Raw genomic sequence first — 28,000 nt, 5'->3', positions numbered from 1 at the left:
ACTGTGTAAAATTGAACCAGAAAGCAGTCGGAACACATTTGCAAAACTCAGCATCGTGCTTTAGCTGCGGGTAAACAACATTTTGCTGAAACATCCCGTTTCTGCTCCTGAGGCAGAAGAGACTAAGGAGTGACATCTGAGGTTTGCCCTGCCGATCAGTGGCTACACAAAGTGCAGAACCCGGGCTCAAATAGAAGAAGCAGGCTCTTTGAAGTTACTTATAGGCTACCAGCTTTGAATCCAGATCTCCTGAGGCGCACAGTCCTCTTCACCTCACTTACGGCACACAGATATGCTTTGGCAGTTTTGATGACTGGACACTGCTCCAGATCCGCCTGTCCAATTAGCAAAGCTTTTTCTCCCCCTGAGGGCTGGTACCTGCATGTCATTGGACCTGAGATCACTCCATGGGGACCAGAACACATCTGCACAGTCACAACAATGCTTAATGTCATAAATGGGCATGAGCCAATTATTGCTTTCAAGATATACTAATGCTTTATAAAAGTACAGTTTTAAAGCTGTCATCATGTGGGTCCTGTTTGAAATTATTTATTGGTTTGATAAAGAAATTGCTAGTTTTCTTTGGGTTAATTTAACACAACCCTGGTAGTTGGCTGGCCAAAGAAGGCAGCAGCACATTTGCTTATCTTGCAAGATAGACAGATTTGGCATTAATACTAGAGATGATCAATCTTTTCTTTTTAAATACTCATTTCTGTTTTTCCTAGAGCTCTAACCTGTTGATTCTGATGGTCACTAAATCTGAGCTTTCTTGTTCTGACTGTAAATGATCTGGATTTACGCATTAAAGCACATGTCATTGACCTCTGTTACAGTGTTATTTGCCTTTCATTTAAATAGTATGGAATTATATTATGCTACACTAGTTGGGTAACAACACTGAAGCGTCACCTTTGTACATATACAACTGTAGCAAACATTATTTTATCGCAAGATAAGCCTGGCTGAAATAGATTTTTTAAATATTTCAAATAATTCCTAAGTATGAGCGCTGCAGCTTTCACACAGGTGCTTTAGACATGTATTTCTCTGCTACATGACTAATGCCACCGCTAGTCAAAAATATTAAAACCCAACTATATTGTTACTTATAGTCATACAACAATATGCAGATATTCTGTCTGTGCTGATGGAAATTAAGGAGTCTGCAACTGTTGACAGTGAAACTGAAACTGATGCCATGAGCTATGTTCGTATTTGTTTAGCAATTATCTGGACACTTGGTGACACTAGTAGAGACCTTCACCACCAGTTGATCCCTAAATATGTTTTTAAATAAATAAAAAAATAAATAAATAAATAAATGCGCCTCAGAGAAAGTTGCACGCCCAGTTGTTGCGCAACAGATGCAACAACTGGATGTTGCATAAAATGTCCTAATTTTCTCCTGTTTAGATGCAGCATAACACATTTTATAATTTTGTCTGCCTACATGGCAAGAAATAAAACATTTTAATAAATCAAAAACTTAATAAATATATAAATATGATTGAGCAATGTATTATTAGAACAAAAACAGTACGAACTATTACTTTTTGTGCATTTGACGAATAGGAAATTCTTTAAGATTTTTCAATTTTTCACTGATCAAGGGGAAATTGGTCATTTTTAATGAATGCATGACGTAATATTTAGCAGCAGTAGGAACAAATACATTTTTGTTTTTAAAAAACACAATTAAATGATGTTACATATTTTAATTATTTACCTAAACAACATGAAGCCATGGTATGTTTACTCACAGTTTATCACACTGGGGGAGAATCCAATGCCAGTCACAACTTCACACTTAGGCTCCACCTTTCTTGTTGACTGTCCACACTTAACCTCTCGCACGAATTCGGTCTTTGTTTTCCTCTTCAGTGAGAAGGGTTTATTACAAGCTCATTTGCAGCATCATTGGAAGCACTTGCCCCGGTACACAGAGCCATTTATTTCCTCTTTTATGTGCATATAAAAGAAAGAGCCACTGAAATCTAAAACAAGCAAGTGACTTTCAAGTTCAAGAGTGGCCTGACTTCTAAAGGCCTTTGATCAAAGGCTTCAATGGCTTGTTCACCTCACTTGTCATTTTTTACCAAGTAGTGCCGTTGCAGATGAGATTCAGCGCCCTCCCTTTGCTAGGATTTTTTACAGTGCTGGCTTAAGCTATGTGTATGCTAGAATATTGCTTCTCTGTTTACATATTCAGAATGCAAACAACCATTTTAACCTTTCACCCTTCCAAAGCTGCACCTGCTGAAGTATTTCAAGCTATGAGTTGTGTGCAGCGGGAAGGATAAATTTAATTTCCTGAGCGCCGTGCTAGCTAGAGGTTTTGCATGCTTTTCTTCCTCTAATGATGCAGTTTTTTTTTCTTCTGCACAGCCATAGAAGATTTGAATATATCTCTAATACCTCCACACAGTGTATTTCCTTCCTTTTATTCCTTTAGCCAAGTTTTGCACGCTACAGATGGCTATATAAAAAAAAAGGGAACCATGAAATGGGAAGCAAAGTGGAACTGTCTGTTACTTTAAATACACCTTTTCAGTTGAAAGCCATATGAGTGACACAGCTCATAAACTCTCTCCTAACCACCTGCCACCTCCCCACCTTCTGACCTTCAGAGAAAACGCAGGGCTTGATGGCTGTATATCAGCTGCTGGCTTCCATGAATCCTGACACATCCAAACATTCATCACTGAGCCACTCAGCACCGACTGCCTCTCCCACATGCCCAGAGCTCCGCAACAGTCCGACTCTACTTGTTTAAGATTCATTGCTACCCGTGCTAATGCCATGCTTTCTAATGGACTCGACTTTATTGACCTGCTTTTAGAATACACAAGCAGACCACAGAGGCTATTTTTGAACATCTGTGAACAGAGATATTCATCATCCAGAAGAAAGGCTGAGCTTTACGGACCCTCTCATACTTGGAGCTCATCTTCTGCCAGGCGTCTGAGCAAAGATAAAGAGAGATAAATAATGGACGAGACGCTTGTAATGAATGTTATGCTGGTTGTAACTTTACAATCAGATAAAGGTCAGGGGAGTACGATCAAGTGTGTTTACTCGGCTGGGTCAACTTCATTTGTGTCAGGGTCTGTTTGTCCTCCCCTTTTCCTAGTTTCTTAGTTTGTTTTCCTTTAGTTAGTTTTATTTCCACCTGTCCCTGGAACCACCACTTCTCAAGACATCCAGCAGATGTCACCCATGCTCCACCCCTGAGAAGTGTCCTGGTTCAACCCGGACACACACCTGCAGCTGGTTTAGAGGGCGTGGACCTGCGATATAAGCAGCAGCTACACTCCGTCTCACCGCCTGAGTGTTTGCCTACCACGGTAACCAGCGTTCCAGAAAGAGGCCTTCTGTGATTACTCTCGTCTAACCCTTGTTGTCTCCCTCGCCAGATTCTCCCGCCGTCTTCTAGTTGTTTCCCGGAAACCAGCTGCCCCCGCATTCGTGTAAGTCTGTCTCCCCGCTGTGGATCACCTCCCTCCTGTGTGATTTCCCGACGCTGCCGGTGTTCCCGGTCAGACGCCACTCCCTGTGTGTGTGTGCGTGATCTCCCCTCGTCGATCCCTCCCCGGGATTTCCCCTTCGGGACGCAACGGGCCAGGAGGCCCACGCCCGAACTTCCCGGAGGACCGCCTGGACGGATCAGGCTCCAGGCCGTGCCCGACATCAGAGCTAAGCATCGCTCGTCAACGGACTCTCGGCTCGCGCTCCGCTTCGCCCCTAATACCTCCACGCCAAGTAAGCTCACCTCAGTCATTTCCTGGAGAAACTCCGCTGAGTTCCCGCTAACCCTGCTTTCTCCCGTTGGCAGTAGAAGAACCGGTCCGCCGATTCGGCTTCGCCACCAGCTCCCTGATCCTTCAATAAACATTATTGTTTCTGACTCGCTCTGTCTGACTGTGTTCTTGCATGTGGGTTCGCAACCTTAAAACCGACATGACAGAACACTCAGGCCAGTTCGGAACCTCAGCAGACGCAATCAGACGGGCGCTGTCCGAACAACACGCGCTAGTCCAGTCACATGACTCCGCATTACGGGAGTTAGCTAGTCGTCAAGCCGAGACTAACGATAAACTAACAGAATTAACCACTTTCCTACGGAATTCAGTTCAGCAGGCTCCCAGCTCTCAACCTTCCCCGACAGTGGCTCCGGATCCACCAGCCCGCTCCATGTTTTCGGACGTCCGACCCTCAGCGCCAGAGAAATTTTCAGGTGACGTCCGGAAGGTCAAGGGGTTTATTCTCCAATGCAATATCATCTTTAATCATTCACCGCAGAGTTTTTTGCATGACAGTGCTAAGATTTCCTACGTGTTATCCCTGTTGACGGGCCGAGCCCTAGAGTGGGCCGAAGCCCGGTTTTCTTCAGCCTCTAACTATGGGTGTACCTTCCCCGAGTTTTTGAAGGAGTTACAGCAGGTGTTTTGTCAAGAGGCTGAGAAGACTTCAGCCTCCCGTGAACTACACGGATTGAAGCAAGGCCAGAAGACTGTGTCAGACTTTGCCATCGATTTTAGAATCTTGGCCGCTGCTTCAGGCTGGAACCCTGCTGCGCTTAAAAGCGCATTCTTTCATGGGTTAAATGAGCAGATAAAGGACCAACTGGCTACTCTAGATGAACCAGAGTCTCTGGATGAATTTATTAACTTGGCCATAAGATTAGACAACCGGATTCGGTCAAGGATGAGTGAGCGATCCCGCCGCACCGCCCTTCCGCGCTCCGCACAGGTCAGTAACCAGTCGACTGTCCAACCTCCACCCACCTTTCCCTCATCTACAGGACCAGAACCCATGCAACTGGGACACGCTAAGCTAACCCCAGAGGAGCGGCAGAGGAGGATGCGCTCCCGGCTTTGCCTTTACTGTGGTGAACCCAATCATGTAATCGCTAACTGTCCAATACGTTTAAACCCGCAGGTCCGGCAGTAAGGACGGGGAGACTGCCGGAGACTACAGCAGTAAGATCTCGCTTCATCATCCCTGTCTCCATAATCATTAACGAACCATATTCTTTATCAGCCCTCATTGACTCAGGGTGTGAACAGAACCTCATTAATTCAGACATCGTCGAGCAACTGTCTATTGAAATCGAGCCGCTTCCAGTTCCTCTCCGGGTATCAGCCCTCGACGGAGGGAACCTGCCACAGATCACCCATCAAACCAAGCCAGTGCGTCTACTCACTTCAGGTAATCACACAGAAGAGATTACTTTCCTCGTGTTTCCTGCCGCCAGTGCCTCCATCATCCTTGGTTTCGACTGGTTATACAAGCACAACCCGCACATAGACTGGGCCGAGACCAAGATTGAGTCGTGGTCCACAAAGTGTCACAGTACCTGCCTTCATTCCGCCTTTCCAGTCGTCACTACGCCTACAGAGCCAGCTGAGATCGACCCATCTGACGTCTCCTCCATTCCCCGTGAGTACCATGATCTAGCTCCTGTTTTCAGTAAGGACAAAGCCCTGTCTCTGCCACCCCACAGACCGTATGACTGTGCCATCGATCTACTGCCTGGCGCCCCATTACCCAACAGTAAGCTATATAACATCTCTAGAGCAGAAAGGCAAACCATGGAGGAGTACATAAACAAGTCTCTAGCTGCAGGGATTATCCGCACCTCATCCTCTCCCCTCGGAGCGGGGTTCTTCTTCGTGGGGAAAAAGGATGGCTCTCTCCGGCCCTGTATTGACTACCGTGGACTCAACCAGATCACCATCAAGAATAAGTACCCGTTGCCATTATTATCCTCAGCCTTTGAGCCCGTCCAAGAAGCAATTCATTCTGGAAGTTGACGCCTCCGACACCGGGGTCGGCGCGGTTCTTTCCCAGATGTCTACCCACGACCATAAGCTCCATCCATGCGCTTTCTTTTCCCGTAGACTCTCACCAGCTGAGAGGAATTATGACGTGGGCGACAGAGAGCTTCTCGCGATTAAACTCGCCTTGGAGGAGTGGCGCCACTGGCTGGAGGGCGCCGAACACCCCGTACTGGTCTGGACCGATCACAAGAACCTGACATACTTACAAGCAGCCAAGAAATCCAATCCCCGCCAGTCTCGTTGGTCTCTGTTCTTTTCTCGATTTAACCTATCTATCACATTTCGCCCAGGTTCAAGGAATGTTAAACCCGATGCTCTATCTCGAGTCTATTCCCCAGATGACGCTGAGGTGGTCCCAGCTCCCATCCTGCCTCCCAGTTGCACCGTGGGAATGGTCACCTGGGAGATCGAAGACATCGTCCATCAAGCTCAGCAAACAGAACCAGCCCCAGAGTCCTGCCCACCGGGTAAGGTGTATGTTCCGTCCTCTGTCCGATCCCGTTTTCTCCAGTGGATACACAATTCTAAGTTCTCAGGTCACCCCGGCGTTAGCCGCACGATTGGGCTAATAAACAGACGGTTTTGGTGGGCCTCCGTACACAAAGATGTCAAGGAGTTTGTTTCAGCCTGCCCAATCTGTGCCCGGAACAAGTCATCCAATCAACCCCCCGCAGGACTCCTACAACCACTACCCATACCTAAGCGCCCTTGGTCCCACGTGGCCATAGATTTCGTTACCGGACTCCCAACCAGTAAAGGTATGACCACCATCCTCACCATCGTCGACCGTTTCTCCAAGGCATGTCACCTTGTTCCCCTACGTAAGCTGCCCAGACTGCCCTGTTATTAATTAAACATGTCTTTAAACTACATGGCATCCCGCAGGAAATCCTCTCGGATCGCGGCCCCCAGTTCATATCACAGGTCTGGCGTCAGTTCTGCTCGGCTCTGGGGGCTAAGGTATCCCTCACTTCTGGCTACCATCCACAAACCAATGGCCAGACAGAACGTATGAACCAAGAGCTAGAGACGACTCTGCGATGCCTGACCTCCACGAACCCCAACGATTGGGCCCAATACCTCCCATGGGTCGAGTATGCACATAACAGCCACATTTCTGCAGCCACAGGTCTCTCTCCGTTTGAAGTGGTCCTGGGTTACCAACCACCACTCCTCCCCTCTGACGAGGAGAACCTCTCGATCACGTCGGTACAACACCACATCCGACGAAGCCATAAGATTTGGAAGGACACCATCACTGCCCTCAACAACACCTCCGCTACCAATAAACGCCTGGCTGACCGTCGTAGAACCCCTGCACCTGCTTATATAGTGGGACAAAAGGTATGGTTGTCCACACACAACATTCCCCTCAAGTCTATGTCTAGAAAGTTGTCTCCAAGGTTCATTGGCCCCTTTGAAGTGCTGGCAGTCATTAGCCCCTCAGCTGTACGCCTCCGCCTTCCCCCGTCTCTGCGTGTCCACCCAACCTTCCACGTTTCCCAAATTAAGCCAGTGCTCTCCAGTGAACTTTGCCCTCCGGCCGAACCCCCTCCACCCGCCCGGGTCATCGATGGCCATCCGGCCTTCTCCGTCCGCCGGATTGTCGCCACTCGGCGACGAGGTCGGGGTCACCAGTTCCTTGTCGACTGGGAGGGTTATGGTCCTGAGGAACGTTCCTGGGTTCCGGGATCATTCATTTTAGACCCCTCCCTTATTAGAGACTTTAGGGACTCCCAGACCCCGTCCTCTGTTCGGCCGCCAGGTGGCGTCCGTTGAGGGGGGGGTACTGTCAGGGTCTGTTTGTCCTCCCCTTTTCCTAGTTTCTTAGTTTGTTTTCCTTTAGTTAGTTTTATTTCCACCTGTCCCTGGAACCACCACTTCTCAAGACATCCAGCAGATGTCACCCATGCTCCACCCCTGAGAAGTGTCCTGGTTCAACCCGGACACACACCTGCAGCTGGTTTAGAGGGCGTGGACCTGCGATATAAGCAGCAGCTACACTCCGTCTCACCGCCTGAGTGTTTGCCTACCACGGTAACCAGCGTTCCAGAAAGAGGCCTTCTGTGATTACTCTCGTCTAACCCTTGTTGTCTCCCTCGCCAGATTCTCCCGCCGTCTTCTAGTTGTTTCCCGGAAACCAGCTGCCCCCGCATTCGTGTAAGTCTGTCTCCCCGCTGTGGATCACCTCCCTCCTGTGTGATTTCCCGACGCTGCCGGTGTTCCCGGTCAGAGGCCACTCCCTGTGTGTGTGTGCGTGATCTCCCCTCGTCGATCCCTCCCCGGGATTTCCCCTTCGGGACGCAACGGGCCAGGAGGCCCACGCCCGAACTTCCCGGAGGACCGCCTGGACGGATCAGGCTCCAGGCCGTGCCCGACATCAGAGCTAAGCATCGCTCGTCAACGGACTCTCGGCTCGCGCTCCGCTTCGCCCCTAATACCTCCACGCCAAGTAAGCTCACCTCAGTCATTTCCTGGAGAAACTCCGCTGAGTTCTCGCTAACCCTGCTTTTTCCCGTTGGCAGTAGAAGAACCGGTCCGCCGATTCGGCTTCGCCACCAGCTCCCTGATCCTTCAATAAACATTATTGTTTCTGACTCGCTCTGTCTGACTGTGTTCTTGCATGTGGGTTCGCAACCTTAAAACCGACATGACAATTTGTAGTCGGGGGATGAACAAAGATAGTGTAGTGTTTATGTTTCTGCACTGAGAGCTTTGCTGGATTCCTGAGGCACCACAGAAAACATCTGAAATCTTCCATCTCTTCTTTTAAATAGCATTTTTAATCCAGTCATAAGTAAAATGTCATTCTGTTGCGTTTTAGAGACGATTCCATCGTCTTCTTTGTCTGGCTACAGGCTGACACTTATTGGAGAGGTTGGCAGCTCTGAACCATTGACCAGAGAGACTCTGCTCCTTCTACTTTTTATCTGGAAGTTTATCTCCATGGTTTTTCACATCCCTTAGGTTTGTAAAATGAAAAAAAAAATATTAGCGTCAAGAACAGCTTGCACATTTTCGCAACATCGGAACACCTGGATCTTTTAGTGGAGGCAAGCAAAAACAATATGTAACTGTGGTTTCCATAAATTTTGCTGACTGGACCACAGTATTTATTTAACTTGCAAATGCACAATTAATGCTTCAGTGCTGTCATATGGAGGTCGTTGTTTTCTGCTTATTTAATTGTGCAAAATTTATGTTTTTTTTTATCTTTGTATTATGTTAAAATGTTTGATTTACTTTGATTTATTCATGTACGTTTGAGAAGTCCCTTAATTTCTCACAGTAACTACTCTGGGGTGCCTAAACTGATGGCCTTCCCAGATCATAAGGTCAATATACTGTATTCCCAAAGATACTCATTCGCTTGAGTGCCATCCAGGTCTTAAACCATCTAGTTTATTCTGATGACTGTCCACTCTTTACTGCTGTAACAAATTCAGCTCTTCTGGGAAGGCTTTGTACAAGGTTTTGGAGTTTGTTTGCAGGAATGTTTGACCATTCTTCCAGAGCCACATTTGAAATGTCAGACACTGATGTTGGACGAGAAGACCCAGTTTGCAGTGTTCGCTCTAATTTATCCCCAAAACTCTGTGGACTTCAGGTCAGATAAGTTCTTTACGTTCAAACCAACAGCTTGGTTGTTCTCTTTGTTGAAGTGCAAAATATATGGTAACACAAAACCTAGGTCTTTAAAAGTATATAGTAGCTTTGCGAACAGTTGCTGTTATAATAACCACTGTTATTTGCTCTAGGCACAGTTCAAGCAAATGCTGGGAAAATGTTTCCAGATAATGTTTTTAATTCCATCCTGTACAAAACGTGGATTAATTACAGCAAAGGGACCCTTTTTGTTTCCAGAACAAGTAATATCTAAAATCTTCTTTATTTCCACACTTGGTGGTTAAAACCAATCAGCACCAAGTAAAATGAATGATGCTCTGGGATTGGCTGGTTTGCAAACACTAGGCAATGGCGTCTCAAGTAGCATTGCACCTCGGTATTTCAGCCTCTCAAGCTGAATTTTTAATATTTTTTTAAATAATATTTTAGATTGCAAATTGACAGGTTTATAATTTGAAGATTTGTTCCACAGAAAAATACTCAAGTAGATTCTATTACTGTAAATTTTTAATTCTCATCCGCTTTAAAATAATAAAGCACTTTATAAGTCTGATGTCTTTTCTAAAAATAAAAATTGCTCACCCTTTTTCCCAAGAGGACTGGCTGTTTTTGCTCCTAACCAGCTGAATGGTGTCATTGAAATAAATGTGCATGTTAGTTAAATGTGTGAATTCACGCTTGCCTGCCAAGCAACTGTGCAATCCACCTTCAAAACACAGTTGGTAGATGCTGTTATGATGAATAAACACCGGCCATGATATAACAAACACAGAGGAGCAAGTCAAGTCATGTTACCTATTTAGTTACAAGGTTCTGCTTAGAAAACAGCATTTAGGGTTGGAGGTATTTTTCTTAAATATCTCCAAAGATTCTGCATATGCAGAGTAAAAGAGTCTGCGTGGCTGACTCTTTTACTCAGTCAGCCACGCAGATGCACTGACTTTTAAGTTCATCTTAAAAGTCAACAATAGCATTTATTTAGGGTTTACTCAGTGGACGGCAGCTGAAAGTTTGCCTGAATCATAAATAGGTCTTCAGTAAATATCGAACTCCCATCTGGTAATGAGGGGGCAGGGATATAAGAGTGTGTTATCACTTATTCCCAAACACATTCAGTTATAATCACTCACTGTGGACGTAAAACAAGCATGAAAAACAGGCATATCCATATAATATATCATAAAAATATTGGATTAAAGCGCTGAGGAATGTTGGAAGGATGCAAAATGCAGGCTTACAGGCTAAGACTTGGACAAAAGCTTTATTTCACTTAACAAAAACCCAAAGCAGGGAATCCAAAATCATAAATCCAACAATAAGAGGAACACAAAGACAAAATCCACTGAGTGAAGGAGTTCCAACACTGCTCATGGATTTGCGGATGGAGAAGATGACGAAAGAGTTACAGAAAGGCCAGAAAATGTATAGAGAAGAAAATGACAATGGAACATTTGTAGCCAAAAAAACAGCAGCAGATAACAATACATCAGATGAGCACTAACTCACTCACTCACATCTAAGTCATTTCCAGGTTAAAAAACCCAACAGGACAAAAAAAGTGTTTTTAATGGACTAATAGGTTTGGTATGAGAATGTCATGATAGTATAGTAGAGGGTAAAAATTATGAAAACATAGGGCTGGACGATGTGGCTTAAAAACGTATCACAATGTAAGAGTTTCATGTCAGTATTAATAAATATTGATACATTTTTGGTTTTAAATTTCTGAAATACTACATATTGGTGCTGTGACCTTTCCTCTTTTTTCCATGGTTTTCACTCCACACCATTGTTGTTTATTACGCAGTTATGCAGAATGGTGGCGAAACCTTAAACTACTGCCAGCCTTGCAGGTTGTTGCTAGGTAACCAAAGAGTGAGTTAGTTGCTATGCAACCAAAGAGTAAATGAGTTAGTTGATGCCAACTAACTCAACAAGGGTTCAGCTGGCCATGACAGACTGAGCGGCTAATGCCCTTTCTTTGCCTACATTTCCCAGAATGCTGTGCGGTTCTGGATCCGAGTTTGGTGAAATTAAACTGTGTGCATAATACAAGAGAGAGAGAGAAAAAACATCTTCCAGCAAAGAGTTGTGTCCTATTTTTTCCTATTTGTTGTATTTAGTGCAAACTAAAAGTCTTTTTGCTCTTGGGGAAGCTGGTTTGGATCTAGTAGCCTAATCACTGTGTTCTTCTCATTAATTTTTTCCTGCTCTTTTTCTTTTTTTTTTCATCCATGTTCTGTGCCGGTCTGTGCGGGGTCATGGTTTCTGAAGTGGACTCACTGGCTCTGAAACAGTAGCTGAAGAGAAAGAGGCAGCTTTGCCACATAAAACAACTTCACTGCCACTTTTTGCTCCTTTCTGAGCTAATCTGCTCCCACGGGTCTTGGCGAGGAGGAGAATAAACGCAAAGATAGAATGGAGAAATATGATGAAAAGGCAAGTTGTGACAAGCACAGAAAGGGAGAGAGATAGCTGTTGGGGAAACGAGAACAGACCCAGTTGGTGTAGGAAGGCTGAGCCGTTTGTCAGTTTTTCTCGTTGAGCGGGCTTGGAGGTGTACTCTGGCATATTGCTGTTTATTTAGGAACTGTTAGGTAATGAAATACCAAATTTCAACATATTAGCATCTTTCCCCCCATCATTTAGGCTGAGCATCTCCGTCATCCAAAGTGAAGATATTAAAATGTGGATTCTGAAAAATTCCACACACCAGGGGAAGCAGTGGATGGTGTTTTTTATGAGTCTTCCACAGCCACCACACTCCCTGGGCATCCTCTGCTGCCCATTAATCATGAGCTCTCTTGCATTGTCACCCCAGCCTCCCATCCGCCCCACCACCCACACCCCACCCTTTCACTCTCAGCCTGTCAGTTAACAAGCCTCGACACCATGACAGTGACGTGTGTGCGGCTGACTGATGCCTGCCTCAGGTCCGTATTGAAAAGGTATTGAAATGCTCCTGCAAGGAGGCCAGTAAGATTGTATTTCTCAGCTTACGATGGAATGTGGAAAAAAAAAAAAAGGAAAGAAAAAAAGGCAGCCCAGCTTGGTGATTCAATTAATCGTGCAGGGGAGAAGGCGCAGCTCTATTTTGAGACGCTTTCCGTTTGACAGCATTTACAGTGGCATGTAATCAACCCGTGTTTTTCATTTTAAGCACCTGTATGTCTCCCCTGCTCACTCCCAAAAAAGACATCACTGATCTTTTTCCTCTCTTACGTGTCGTTGTGTGTCCAGGCTCGGTGTCCCTCAGTGTGTTCCTGGTCTCCCTCGCAGTGACAGTTTGTGCGGTTTGGCTGGTGGCTCTTTGTGGCGTCTGTGGTTGGTGTCAACGGAAGCTGGTAAGTTTACGTACAAATACAAGCAAAAGCTTTAAATCTACACTGCGTTACATTACAACTTGAAGTGTTAAAAGGGGAAGATATTGAGTGCTTATTTTTTTCTTTTTAGGTTTATTTCACATTATTTCCTCATCAAAAACATTCCTGGAATGAAGCTGCAGTCTCCTAATAGTGCACAATAATAAATGGAGGTAACAGAGATACTGGATTGTGATATAAAATTGCACTATGTACCTGAAAAAGACATAATTCTGCCCCTTTAATACATCTAGATAATCAGTGAACCATTGGAAACAATAGAGAAAAATCATGCACATGTTCTGAACAAAGACATTAGTTGGAAGGGAAAAAAGGCGCAATAACCTTGTTGGATAAAAGTGCACACATAATACCTGTTGATGCACATTTTGATTGAATTGTAGTATTCAGTATTTTTAATTTGCCGTCTTTCAGCACTGAAGGCTAAAATGTGTGTGGTCCATTTTTTACATTACACAAACCTTGATGTTTGTGAACGTTAAGCATCAAAGCTACAATGTGAATCTTCCTGGATGACAGAGATTCTGCATTCATCATTCATAAACAAAAGGTTTTCCATCAGTCAAGTTACTAATTGGTGCACTTCCTGCCTTCATAATAATTATTGTTGAAATATAGATGATTTAGGCTAAGATTAACTTAACATAAAAACTGAAAGTTCTCATTTTCAGTAGTATCTTTTGTATCTATTAGTAATTATTACACCATTAGGTTGTCAGTATTCCTACATTTGTGATGTTTTTCTATTTGTGCAGCTGTGTGAGCTTAATTTTATCAGCCCAATTCACATTTATTTACACTTGAGCAGATTAATCCGGTGGCTGCAAACGTAAGCTTTCTCCTGCCTGGATTCATACCGTCTGTTTAAATGCCTTTGACAGAGGGCTCCAATGTAATGAGCTTATTTCTAAAAGGCATCACAAAAAGGTGTGAAATGCTGGTTCTAATTTCAAAAGGGGTTCAAATGTTTGCGATGCAATATCTTTCAAAAGGTGTTACAGTCAAGTAATTATTATTAGTTGAAGGGGTAACTTTTTCTCCTGGAATATTTTTGAAACATGAGCACATAAGTCATTTGAAGTGTAAAAAGTGTTCCTGTTGTCTGTTTAGGATCTGATACACTTTAGGTTTTGATTTGAATGTTCACATGCATGTGAAGGTTACAGCTAACAAAGAGATGCAGATGTAGTGTGATGACAAAATGTATGGAGGACAGATCCTGCCACAGTTGGCAAGAAAAAACAAATAAAAACATGGCTTGATAAATTCACTAATATGGCAAATATTGCATCCAAAAAATAAGAATTTTCTCAACTTACTTGACTATGCAGTGTTAATTTATCATCAATTTCAGCAGGATCTCCCCTCCGTAGATCTGCTGACCTTCAGAAAACTGGCTAATTTATTGCAAAATAGTTATTCTGGAAAGAGTTGAAAAAAAGACAGGGGAGGAAGAGAAAAGAGATAGAGGCACCAAGAAGGATTAATCATGCAACGCAAAAGAGGAAACAAATTACATAAATGCAAACAATTTAGAAATCTGAGATGCCAGCTGAGTAAAGAGAGGGGTCATGTGACAAATGTAACTTTTTAAGAATTTTATTCTATCGAAGTTGTTTTGGGCATATGTAGTTTTTATATTTTCATAGTTGATTTCTTCAGGTACAAAAGGAGCCGACTGTCACTGAACTTTTTTTTTCTCAACTTAATGCTAAATAAGATTTACTTTGGAAACCAGTGATTAAAAGTAATTTCCTATATTTTTTTTTCATATTTTACTACAAGAAAATGAACATATTGAATATCCATTAGCAAGGGATTAAATAAACATACTTCAGTTTAATAAGAAACCGAATCATATGCAATTGGAAGAGGTATAAAATCTTATGAAATTAATGCAGAATTGAATTTCACTGTATAAATGTATAAACCAACATGTGCTTGGATTTTTTTGGGAGGTTTAGCAAACCAGAATGCTCTGTAAGAACTAGCAGCGCCTTAACTTTGTCAGTGCAACGTCAGAGCCAAATCTCATTGGTGCACCTCTATAGTTTATAGTAGCTGAGTACTTTAAAAACTGACTTACATGAGTAAACAACAGCGCAGGCACAGTATGTGTGTAAAATTGTCTCTCTGAGCCCAGATGAAGCAGACTGACCTCTGACAGAGGGCGTGTCATTGGAATTATGTGGTATGAAATGTAATTGATTAAACAGGAGCCACCATTCATCACACAGACAGACCTATAAGCCTGAATGCCACTTCGTCTTAAAGGATTCTTTTCAGATTTTTATGCCTAGTACTACAACCAACAAAAACCTGCTTCAAGTTTAATATCACCTCAATCTCTTTTTTGGCTCAGTGTTGCTCTGCCAAGTCGCTCTAATAACAGAATTTGACAGTACAGCAGGTTCTACACACACTATGCCTCGCTATATACGGCCATCGGCAGTGCTACAATCACCAAGAAGGTGACTGTGCCTGGATTACCTGCTGATGTCATTACAACACATAGCAGGTAAATGATCCTTGCTGAAATGGGACGCAGGTTCAGGACAAGCTCTGTGTTGTTTCAGCATCACATTATATTTGATATTCCACCTTAAAATAAATGGAGCAGTGAATTTCTTCTAGTTTCCTGTGGTGAATAGAGGTAGTTCTGCTGCCAGTGTCATGGGAAGTCTCTGAGGTCCTCCTCTGAGTGCCGCTGCAGATGAATCTTATTTTTATCCTCTGACGGTGCTGCGAAGCAGTCCCGCTGCAGCTGCAAGTTGAGATTAAGTGACAATTTTTCTGACCTCACAACACGGTGATGGCCGCCGTCGACCACACAGAACGAGTCTCTTCCCTCTCTCATGAGGCGGCATTTAAAGCAGCCTTTTTGTTTTAATATCGGTGAATCTAGTTACCTTCTGGGTTTGTGTTTGTGTGTGTGTATGTGTAGCGGACGAGGTGGGAGGAATTGAGATGTCAATTAAAGCGCTTTGTATTCTTTGGACCACTTACTTTGGAGAAAAAAATGTCAGCAGCCCACTGGTGTGAAACCACTTTAAACGCAGCTGTTTAATGTACAAAATAATTAAGTGTGACCGAGATGAATAGAGCTCATTTCTCTGATGGGAAACGTGTTATTGATGACATGCTGCCGTTTGAGGAAGCACAAATAATGTTAATCTGGTTAAAAACAGCTTTTTCACATATGTAAATGTTAGTTTTCTACAAAACATTTTGCCTTTTGACAAGCCATAAGCTAAAACTTGCTTGTGGCAAAGTGCAAGTGGGAGATTTTAAGGCTTCCTTTCAAAAGTCTTTCTTCTTGTCACTGTTCCATAATGTTTGGCGTGCACAACTGACACTTGTCTATGGATGGGCTTCTCTGATTAATGCTCCTCCTTCTCCTTATCTGGCTTATCAGGTTAGATTGGCCACTGGCTTGTCTTGGTGGGTTTGCTAACAAAACTTTCATCTAATGGTGAAATAAAATAGAAATAATATGTTTAAGGGACAAGTTGTAACGGTGGATGACACTGATACATTGCAGCAGACATTAGCCTCTATGGGATCCTGCACAAATAACTGCGTATGTATGATGATGATGATCTTTAGCAAATCTCAGTTGTTCACATCACAACCGTTTTAAACCTTAGAATAGACTATTCACATGCAGACTAGTAATTTACTAACTAGGTGTATAGAAATGCTTTGTTTGTAGGTTTATGTTCCCTCAGTTCATACCAGCATTACATAAACATGCTTCCTTTCAGCTAAACTCTTTTATTATAAAAAGCCATCTGTATTCCATTTCCCATAAGGTCGCGCTCCCTGCACGCTTCCTTAGCTCGTGTCCAAGGCATCCGTTTTGGATATTTCCGAGTGTACTCTTAGACAGCGTCAGCTTTTATAAGAACAAGCGGCTCGCCTGGAGCCTCACGTGTCATTTGCGAGTGGACCCGTTCCAGTTTCTGGTATGATTCATAGGTTAATAGACAAGATGTTTTTGGGCAAGTGTTGCTTTTGGTATTTTAGCTTTGGCAAACTGGTGCAATGAGTTTTGTTTCAACGGTCCTCACATGAAGTCATCCTGCTTAAAAAAAATAAAAATAAAGCTCCTCTTTTAAGTAGAACACAAAGAATACTTTACTTTGTTGTGGCTTAAAGATTCATAAGGTGTGGTGAATTTTGAACAAGCGCATAGTTGGTGTTGTTTAATGCCTGATTTAATCCCAGTGGAGACAACAGCAAAGAAAACAACAAATACTAATACATTAATCTCTGATAATGTGATTATTGGGCTCCTGTGTGGTGGAGCTGATGGGTGTCAGCGGGGCCCTGTGCTGCCGGTAGTGGGAGAGATTTTCAGATTTCAGAAGCGGTGCAGCTCTAACATCTGTTTGAGCAGCAGTGGCCGCTTGGCATTCAGAAACCCCCCACCTGCTCCTGTGTACCTTGTTGCTGTTTGATCCGTGACATAGTTGTGAGTGGGGTTAAGATTGAACCAGACCACACTCACAGCGCTCACTCAGGGTTTCCCTTTAGCATTCTGCCAGCTGTTATCGTGTGAGAGAGAAGTATCGTAATTATATCAATCACGAATCAAAGACATTTAAAGGTAGCTGTGAAACGACTCCTGGAGGATTTAATACAAGATTAAGTGTAAAATACAACAGCAGGATTCGGGTATATAAAAAGGATTTTGACTGGTGCTAAATATAAATCACTTGATTTCACGGCCATTTTAATAGTTGACTCCTTTTTAATTGTGGAGGGTTTCTGGTAACATTGAGTGAGCGTGTCTACTCTTGTTGCCTGTTAATTCATGGCAAACAAACACAGCTGGGTGTTGGAAGGCGAGTGCGCTGCTGGGCGAGACAGAAAGAGAGCCATGCTTTTAACTCTGCCTCCTCTCATGTTGGGACTCTTTCGCAAAACTCTCAGCATCACCGCAGGCGGTCCAAGACCACATCTCCTCTTACTCATCTGCAGCTCTGCAGCAGTAACTAAACTTGCTGCTTCCTCCAAACAAAGCATTTGCTGACTTCCCGTCCCTTTTGTCAAGTCAAAACGTCCTCATCAGTGCCTAAGTGTTGTAAGGTTCCTTCTGTATTGCAAGGTTCCTTCTGTATTGCGCCATCCTGCTGCTCCCACTTTGTTTTGAGAGTCACGAAAGAGGTGTGTGCAGTGTGGAAAATGGGAAAGTCTTCTGTATGCAGCATCACCCAAACAATGTTGTTGTCTCAGGTAGCATAAAACTGCATCAATGTTATGCCAGTTTTCCGAACATTTTGAAGCAGAAAACCGGTGTATGCACCAATTTGTTTTAATTGCCAGCCTTCAGACTACAACACCAGTGCTACCTTCAGTAAACGTCAGAGCTGCCAAAATGTGTGATGTTTGTGGTGATTTAGCTTTGCAAAAGACTTATTGATGGTGAATGCTCCACAGTATCTTCCCCTAAGCCATTATGAAATTGCTTTTCCTTAAAAAAAAAAAAATTAATAAAAAAAGCAACATCCCTTGGAGATTTTGGTCCAAATTAACTTTAGAACATCAAGCCATTGCTGAAAATTTGTCAGCTGCATATCTTGATAGAAATCTTCTGTTCCACAACATCTTGAAGGGTTTTGACATCTGGTGACTGTGGAGACCCTCAGAGTACCATGAGTGCATCGTCATGTTCAGGAAGCCAGTTGAGCTGGTTAGAGGTTTGTGACATGGCGTGTTATCTTGGTGGAAGTAACCGTCAGAGTTTGCTGTCCTTTCCTGTGGTGATTAAGATCAGCAGCAGTAATCTGGTAGGCTGTGGCATTTAAACTGTTAATTTGGTACTTGGGGACCCAAAGTGTGGTGAGAAAATATCCACCATAGCTTTTCATCACTGTTACCAGTCTGATACCGTTCAGACTGGATTCGTGATTTGATGTTGTTTACACCAAATTCTGATCCCAACATCTAAACGTCACAGCTGGAGTAAAAACCAGGCAACAGAAAGATAACTGTGCATAGATCATCAATTTCTGGACAAACGTATGCCGTTTGGTACCAACAGTAACGCATCAAGTGCAAAATCTCTATCAATTTATTTTTTGTTCATCAAGAGGATGATGCTTATTTTATTCATATTAAACTGTTACAATATATAGAATAAACATATGGAGATTATTATTATTATTATTATTATTATTATTATTATTATTATTATTATTATTATTATTATTATTATTATTATTATTATTATTTATTTCCGTCATGACAAATATTACAGTTAGAAAGTTTTGTCAGTTAAACTTAATTTTTTTTTTCTTTTTTAAATTTCCAAAATCTATTTGTAGAATTGAGACAAAGCACTTATCCAGAGAAACGTGCTAAATTCATAATATAAGCACAACTCGTATAAGAAATCGTAGCATAATTTAAAACAGCCAGTTCAGAACCTGATTAAATATTTATTTTAATTTATTCATTAAACTAATTTGTTTTTTAAAAACTAATTATTTAATTCTTTCAAAACAAATGCTTTACTCTGGGAATTTGCTAGAACTGAATGCGACTAAATGATCTGAGCCTCGCTTAATTAACTGGAACACCCCCAGCAGAATATAAGTCATGATATGTCTGATTGCCAGAAAGCATTTTGGGGATTATTTCATTATTTGATCCATTGTTTTGCTGTGAAATTTATTATGAAGTGCTGACTCACAGCAACACCTCGCCGAAGCCTTCAGTCTGAAAACAAAAAGCCAGCTGGTGAATTTTATCGTCTGCTATTGGTTTTCTATAACCTGGATCTGGAGGTATTGACTTGATTTTCTCCTTTGTTTTCCGTCTTATTTTGTAATAACTGCTCAGCTTTGTCACATCAGCCTTTATAGATTTCTGCTGCCTTACTCTATTTAAGGAGAAGAAAGCGACTTTTAGCTGTCCGATCTTGTGAATGAGCCTGAAGGACGCTGTACAGAAGTTCTTTATTTTTGGTTTTTTGGATGCTGTGTGTTCTCCGTGAGACTGCTGCGTCGCACTGCAGAACGGATGACTTCTTCCTCGTTTTAAACCCCTACCCACTTGGGACTGTCTGTCACTCACTGTTTCACTCAGTTCTCATTTGCACCTGTCTCTCTCTCCTCTACTACCTCCCCTGCCATTGTTTCACAAGCTGCTCTGCGCCGTCATTGTTTTTCACTCCTTGTGGTCAGGCCTCCTTTTTGTTTTTCAATTTGATTTCCATTTTCAGCTTTCGCTCGTCTTTCTTGGCGCGGGACCTCTGCTCATCTCCCACCTTCCAGAAAATTTTACAATTGCAATGAATGAAACATTAGTTTTGTTTGATAGTTTGTCCTCGCTGCAAAGAAAAGCACATCCAAAATAACTGCGATGCAAAAGAATTTGCAGTAGATTGACCAAAATTTTTTGGAAAAGTCCATCTCTTTTCCTTGCAAGTTATATCTTATATAGTTTTCAGACACATTTTGAGCTCCTGTGGGAACACACACACATAGATTGGCGCACATTTTTTGTGTGTGTATTATAAGCAGTTCATTTGAAATTCAGCGTGTCATTCTCTGGCCCTCTCTGTTCCGAAGCGTTTTAACTGGTTATTCCGTCATTGTTTATTCATTTGTTGACCTTTCCAGTTTAGATTAGAACTGAACACACAAGACTTGAGCGGCTTAGTGTCCGGGTATGTATTAGATATGATCCTGTTTGCTACTCTGGCCTTTATCTTTCTTTCTCAGCAGAGCTTTTGTAAACTCTGACTTCGCAACAAAACCAAAATCCACGTAAGTCTGGGATTTGGTTGCAGTTTTTGGGTGAGCTTGATTCTCGGAAACATAAACTCCAAATGCGCCGCTTGGCAAGAAAAAAAAAATGTATGCAGTTTTTGGGAATGAAAAGCATTTGATGATAAATATTAAAAATGTTGTAAAAAAAATGAAAAAATGCAAGAATGTAAAATTATAAACTATATATATAGATAAATTGCCTGTTACTCTCTTTAGAGGTCAGTGATTATTATGCACATTTGCAGAGTAATTTATGTCAGTGAACTTATTGCTTATCAATAAGGTCAACAAACTTCTTTTAGGCTTTGTTTAAGCTATCCAGACTTTAGTTTGTATAACCTAACTCTGCTCTAAAGTATTCCACACCTTTATGCCAGCTCTTTTATGTTCCCTGGTCTTCCTTGCTGCATGCCAACTAATGTGCTTCAACAACTTTCTGGGACCTTCAGAGAACAGCCACGTTTGTGCTACGATTAAATTCCTCCCTGATGGACTCTACAGGTGGAAAGATTTATGCAAGTAATTGGTTTCACTGGATTTATTCAAGAGTATCAGAGTAAAGAGGGCTAGATATTAGTAAAAACATTTGATCCCCTCATGTCATGTGACGTGACAAGGTGAGATGAAAATATGTCTATTTTTAGCTATTTTTTTGCGCTATAGTTGTATGACCCAAGTATGCTGCTTTATGCTACACCAAGATGTCTAAGGCTGTAAGCTCAATTAACTCCCAGTAAACCAGCTGAGCTTTGGGATCGCACCTTTAGTCAACATAGAGTCGAACTTAAGGGATGGAGGAGCGTGCCGTCTTCTTTGTGTGTGTCAGAGCATCACTTTTAGTGTTACGTTCATGTTTTTTTTTTGTGTGTGGAAGAGCAGCTTTGGACTGATTCCCAACCCGTTCCACTCGTATAAAAGTGTCAGTAGAGATTACCTGCAGCAGGACACGTGCGAGGCGCCTTTAACAGTAATGAGCTTTTCCAGAAGAAAGCGCACAGCAGAACCTACTTTTTGAGCCCTTTAAATTGCCATTATTTCCATGGTTACTGCAGGTCATGCTCCAGCTGTTTGAAATCAGGTTTGTGCGGGACTTTTAGGAATGCCACTCTCCAGGACCCGCCGGATTACCTCAAAGAGGCAATTGCCATGTAAATTTCGGGGTGGTGCGAATGATAATCATAGTCAGAAATGACTCTTCACAGCAGATTTGATTTGACTTTGATTAGTGTAATCAGAGTATCATGAGGAGTGACGGCACAGTGTTCCTGAGATAATGGGAGAGGCATTTACACTTGAAATTAGCACAGCAAAAACACAGAGCTTCAAAGGAGAAATCCAGGCTAACCTTTTTGTGTCTTTGTTTTCCTCGTCAACCCATCCCTTCTCCGTTTGGCTCCAGGGAAAGAGGAACAAGCCGGGAGTGGAAACAGCCGACACTCCAGACTCTGCACGTGGGCGAGGGGAGAAGAAAGCCATCAAGTAAGTGTCTGGTAACTGGTTGGGGTGGAACAGTCTGGTGATAATGAGCTCGATTTGGTTCGGCTTTCAGTCCGCCCCAATGAACATCCACGCAAACGACGCAGAAAAATGAGCATTAATTGTTTTGTTTTTGTTGTTATGTGACAATTTCCACAAGGATAGTGTTATGGGGAGCAGCGTAATGCCAGGACAGCGATTCAATCAGTTCAGATTTAATCTGCATTATTTCACATTTGAAGATCTTTGTTGTGGATGAAATCCTTTGACAGCTCAAGAGGCTGCAGGTTCAAGGCAAAAGACTTTTTGTGAAATGCTTGAAGTCTGATTGTTTTGGGGGTGATGCTAATCTCACATTTCTTACAGGAATGAAACTGAGATAAAGGCATTTTATCGTCTTGGTAAATGAAGCCGGATAGGTCATGTTTCTGTTCCTGTGTGTGCTGCTGTATTTCCAAGTAATAACCTGCTCATTCTCTTCTTTAGCCTGGTTTTGCCTCAGCTACTTTCAGTGTGTGTTTTATTTATTTCTGTATGTATAGTTTTTAAGCACTGAAATGGGCTTCAGCTTGTAAATGCATTCTGACTTGGTTTGTTGGATCTCTTAAGTTTTGTGTTTTTGTTTTATTTTTTTCTGACTGGCTCCAGCAGCGTTGGTTTGCTCTGTTGGTCATTTCAGCTTCCAACTCCTTCCTCCTTTCTGCTCTGTCCCTGTGCTACGACTCTGACCGCTGCTGTGTGACTTGTACTTTATTAGCGATTCTGCTCACTGCACTCTCTGACTATGTGTGTAATTTCTCTGCACTGTGTTTCTTGCTTTCTTGCTTTCTTTCTCACTTCTCTTAACACCAAGGTTGGGGTGCAGACTTCACTTCTGCGTCGAGATTTTTCTATTGTTATGATGTGTCTTTTGAGTCTTTTTCTTGCAAATATGTCTGTGCAGTTGGCCACCCCGAATAACCGCCAATGTGTTTTTAAATACACCTTCTACGACGACTTGTCTGCTTCAGGTAGAGAAACAGACTTTAAATCTGGGCCTGCTGTGTTTCCGTCGATGCGAGAACAACCTTCGTCCTCCAGCCAAGCCCCCAGGACGGCCTGTGATGTGAATGCTCGGTTGGTGCCAGGTCTGTCCGTAGTTGTGTTGCTCTGACTTGTCTCTCTCTTTGGCCGCAGTGATCTAGACAGAGACTTTTGGAATAACAATGACAGCAGCACAGTGCAGCAGAGGTGGAGCTCCTATCCGCCCAAGGAGTTTGTACTAAACATTTCTCCCTATGCCCCATATGGAGATCCTCGCCTCACGCTCAAGTGAGTCTTGATCCAAGTTTGGTAAGAGACTTCCCTCTGGGCAGGGCTGTAATGAGGCAGGGGCAGCACTGCTCTTTCTTTTCCTCCTTTCCCTTTTTCTTTCGCCATCTTCCCCTTCCCACATATTCCCTTCACCTGCTTTGCTGTCATCGCCATTAGCAAACTCACCCAAATTATGATTGGATGTGGATAATTTCCATACATTAAAGACCAAATCTTCTCACGGATGACGAGGATATTTACTGAAACACTCATTTTGTAAATGCAATAAAAATGTGCATATTTGTTGACCTGCTTTTGTTATATAACGTCATTTCCATCATCTGTAGTAACAACAACAACAACGATGATGATGATGATAATAACCCGACCACTGTTGACACACTGAAGGGCACAAATGATTGCTAATGATGGCTCTGGTTGGGAAATCTGAGCACAGCAAATGCCACTTATGCACATTACAGCATCCTGTTAAAGGCATCTGACTATTAGTGCATCAACAAAATAGCACAGTCATAAAGCCCCCCAGCATGTTTCTGCTGCTTCTCCTCATATTGCGCCTCGCAAAAGTATGTACACCCCTTCATATTTCACACATATTTCATCCACAAACTGTGAAGAAGCAACACAAAGTAAAGCATGATTGTGAATCTGAAAGAAAATGATAAATTGTTTTAAAATATTGTCGGAAGGAAAAAAGAATATGCCTTTTTTCCTGATGTCTGTAAATACATTTTAGTGCAGTCGGTTGTCATCTAATTAGCCGGTTGCTTGTTTTTCTCCTTTTACTGTGAAGACCTCAGAGGTGAACGAGGCCAGACAAGTCAAAGAGCCAAGAGTCCCATGGTAGCTGTGGAAGAGCTGAGGAGATTCACAACTTAAATGGAATAGAGGGCAACGTTTCAGAAGGACAATGATCTTGAACATACAGCCACAGCTACAATGTGGTAGTTTAGAGTAAAGCATACTCATGTGTTTGAATGGACTAGTCAAAGTCCAGACCTTCATGAATGTGTGGTAAGGATTTACAAAACGGATGTTCGCAGATGCCATTCATCTATTCTGGCTGAGCTTCATCTGTTTGGAAAGAAGAATGAGCATAAAATTAAATTTCTAGATGTGCTACACCGATGAAGGCAAAAATAGTGCCTTTAACAAATGCTGTTTAAATGCAAGTGCATTTCAACAACATATTTCTGATGTACAATAAATCTTCTGCCACTTTGCGTCTTCGTTTTATTTTGTGTTGGTCTTAACCATAAAATCAAAGTAAAACACATTTCAGTTTTCCAGCATTAAACGACAAAAGGAGTGTGAATACTTTTGCAAGGCTACGTATGATATCACCTTTAAGTGATGCGCAGACGCCCCCTCACTCTCTACAGCCCTGCTGCTCCACACTAACTCCTGACCTATAACCTCGCCCCTCTCTGCCCATGGTGTGACCATGGAGACGGACAACCCTCATTTTCCTCCTCTCCAAAAACACTTTTAACCAACCTTTTTCGATTACGTTTGAAATCTGTCTGTCCTCTGCCTGTTATATCTGTTGTGGTTGCTTTTGTTGTGGAGGGTTGACCGTTGCCACCAGGTTGCAGTGTGGTGACAGTTCTCACCTGTACTTAACATCCATTTGTGGCTTACTCTCTTATTCTCCCCCCCCCACCCCCATCAATGTAATATCAACAGTGTGTGCTGCACTAACATTTAATCACTTGAAGTGCATCTGCTCTCTGTCATTTTCGGGAGACAATATAACACTGTTTTCTTTCTCCTTCTTGCTATAAAAGTCTCACTTGATTTCCAGTGAAATTCCAGCAAGGTCACCTCTGGGCCCTGAGAGGACGTTTAGATTCTGGGAATTGATCTGATAAAACTCCTAATAATTGGTCGTCTTAACCAGATTGCCCAGAAAAACAAAAGGCTGCACTCAGATCTTTGCATTTCAGTATTTAAGAAAGCGTTCAAGTCCCTCATTTGCTTCCTATAAACATCTGAGTCGTTAGGTCCTGCCTTCATGTGTGAAAAGTGGTGAGTTTTCTCTACTACACGGTTAGCGGAAATAATCTGCTAAATCACTGGTGTGTGGGCCTGAAAAGTAGCGACGTTCAGTCAAAGTGAGACTATGTAATGATAAGTTTCTCACAGGGAGAGACGAAGTCGACCTCTTGACTCCCACCAATAATACGTCGCTAAAGCCAACAGACAGCTGGGAAATCATTTCCTTTCTGAGACTCCCTCGAGATGAGCAGCTTTCCGTCATCGTAATGACACCGGGCCTCATTTAGTCAGTCTCCCTGTAAAAAAAGGATTTAGTGGATTTAATGATAATTTTTAAACATTTTCAACAGCCATAACATTCTCTTTGCAAAGGGTTATGGCTATTGAAATATTAACGTCATAATTTAATAAAGCCTGCTCAGGTAAGGAAATGGTATTTATACTGGCTTCCACTTTTATTGGCAAACCTGGTGGAGCATTGTAAAAAAATAACTATTATATTAAACGTTTATTGAAATGGCAGACAATAAAAATCAGCAAATCCAGAGTTTAAGTACTTATAGTCAGACCGTCTAAAAATTGCACAAACACACACACACACACACACACACACACGCACACTCAGAAATCATCATTTTGGTGCTGTATCCATACATCTTGGTTTTTACTGCTGTTCAATTTGCCCCTTTTGCAAGTTAGTCCCTTTGATTCTTAATGTCCCTCTGTTACTCACTGCTTCCATTTGTACCTATTTCATAGCCATGTATTCTAATATTGCTATTTTATTTTTTATTTATTTAAACATTTTTGATGCCAAATTTGATAAAAAGTCTCAAATCTCTATTGACTGTCTTTATATATGGCAGATTATGATCAATAATGTAAGCATAACAACGTCAGCCGGTATAAATTATTTATCTGAGTCTTATTACAGCAGACTGTGAGAGGGAAATTACTTCAAATCAAGTAATGTCCTATCAGGCATGAGATGTGTGACTGGTGGCTACCGCAGAACACAATGGATGATGCCATTTTCTTCTTAAAAAAAGATGAGAATAATACAAACAAAGTGTAAAGGTATGAAATGACGAATCACCAAGGTGACCAGCTACCTCTGGATTCATTTTTAGTTAATTTTATTTTAAAAAATGGCATGTGTAAATGTGTTTATTCCCCAGTTGTCAAAGGTAAAACGTTTTCTGGCATTAGAGCAAACATAAATTTCTTATCCTTTCTTTTCTAGTGTGTAGCATGTTTTTAGAGTCTCTGGGCGACTCCAAGATGTCTTCTGACTTTCAGTCAGAAGAAACATGTTGGTAAAATTAAAAACTTATTTCAAACCTAAACCTGCCAGTATATGAACAGTGTTGTGTTTAACTCTACTAATAATGTAGATTACACAATGCAGCTATTAGCTTCAAACCTGGATAGTTTTTATAATAATAATAATAATAATAATAATATATATATATATATATATATATATATATATATATATATATATATATATATATATATATATAATATTTATGAAGCAGTCCGTCCACTCTGAGTGAAATTCGGAGTCACAAAAGTTAGATCTGAATTTCCAAAATAATCCTACTTGCTTCTGTCCGTGTTAAAGAGTAAATATACATTCACCTTGTGCTCTGCTCAGATGAGGCTTGTATCCCATCCTGACCATCGCACGGCTAAAGTTGTGATCGATAATGTATAAATATGCAGGATTGTGGCAGGTAGTGAAAGTCAGATTTGAAAGGTGACCCTGGTGCAAGTTTAATACCCTCCCTGTGCACGCTTGTGAGCGTGCACGGTGCAATGCAAAGTCTTCGGAGCCTTGTGTTTTGTGTCTCCTGGAGCGGAGGAGCCATGCATATTAATGAAATGCAGTCATGTCACCAGAGGGCACTAATGTTCTTTTAATTTTGATCACCACTGCACCCGTTTTGAGATTAAATTTGAGTTGACAACTGCCTTTAATGGGGACGTTGATTAATTCCGGTACCTTGTGCCTGTTTTTGAAGGCCGGTGTGATTAGCACAGTACTTTCTGCTTTGCGTTTATCTTTCTGAATACTGTCACTGAGTTTTAAGTGCTGCCTAAATTAAATGACAAGCAGATATTTCAAAAGGGATCTTTTACACATCAAGGTACAAAAACAAATTGCGCCCAGTGGCTTATGAGCACCAAATATTTCTCACGACGTCATACTTTATTTAAAAGTAGCACATCTCAAGGCCTAGAAGCTCAAATTAAATAAAAAGGAATTACTAAAAGGCCAATCTGCACACTTTTTCTGCTCAAATCTATGTCCTCTAAGCCCAAAGGAGGAACTTGTTGCTGGTTTTTCATCCTTCACAGGCTACCTCTAGATCCCTCTCTTGCTTCACGTAGCCGTCCTCTCCCCATCCCTGTCCTTTTCCACGCTGGACTCCAGACCACTTTCATTCACTTGCTTTCTATTTGACCTTGAAACCTGGGTCTGCCCCTTCACACAGTCCACCGATCGGTCTCACCTCCTTAACCATGTGGTTTCTCAATCTGTTTTTTTTTTGTGTGTGTGTCTGTGTGTCTTTCT

At 42.2% G+C, this 28,000-nt stretch overlaps 1 protein-coding gene across 4 annotated transcripts in view; it reads left to right on the top strand.

Moving 5' to 3' along the window:
* The window catches only part of syt7a (synaptotagmin VIIa), a 113,483-nt gene that overhangs the window by 38,958 nt on the left and 46,525 nt on the right, over positions 1-28,000 (top strand). For 2 of the 4 annotated variants that reach the window (XM_081608239.1, XM_017305209.2), the window contains exons 2-4: positions 12,714-12,817; positions 22,034-22,113; positions 23,287-23,421. In XM_081608239.1, coding sequence (XP_081464365.1) covers positions 12,714-12,817; positions 22,034-22,113; positions 23,287-23,421 — 319 coding nt within the window. The remainder of the gene's footprint in view (positions 1-12,713; positions 12,818-22,033; positions 22,114-23,286; positions 23,422-28,000) is intronic. The other 2 variants (XM_008412119.3, XM_017305210.2) reach the window with 1 other exon arrangement.

Source organism: Poecilia reticulata, chromosome 6 (assembly GCF_904066995.2).
Source record: "Poecilia reticulata chromosome 6, P_reticulata-male-v2, whole genome shotgun sequence".
Lineage (NCBI taxonomy): Eukaryota > Metazoa > Chordata > Actinopteri > Cyprinodontiformes > Poeciliidae > Poecilia > Poecilia reticulata.
This window is presented reverse-complemented; position numbering and strand designations above follow the sequence as displayed.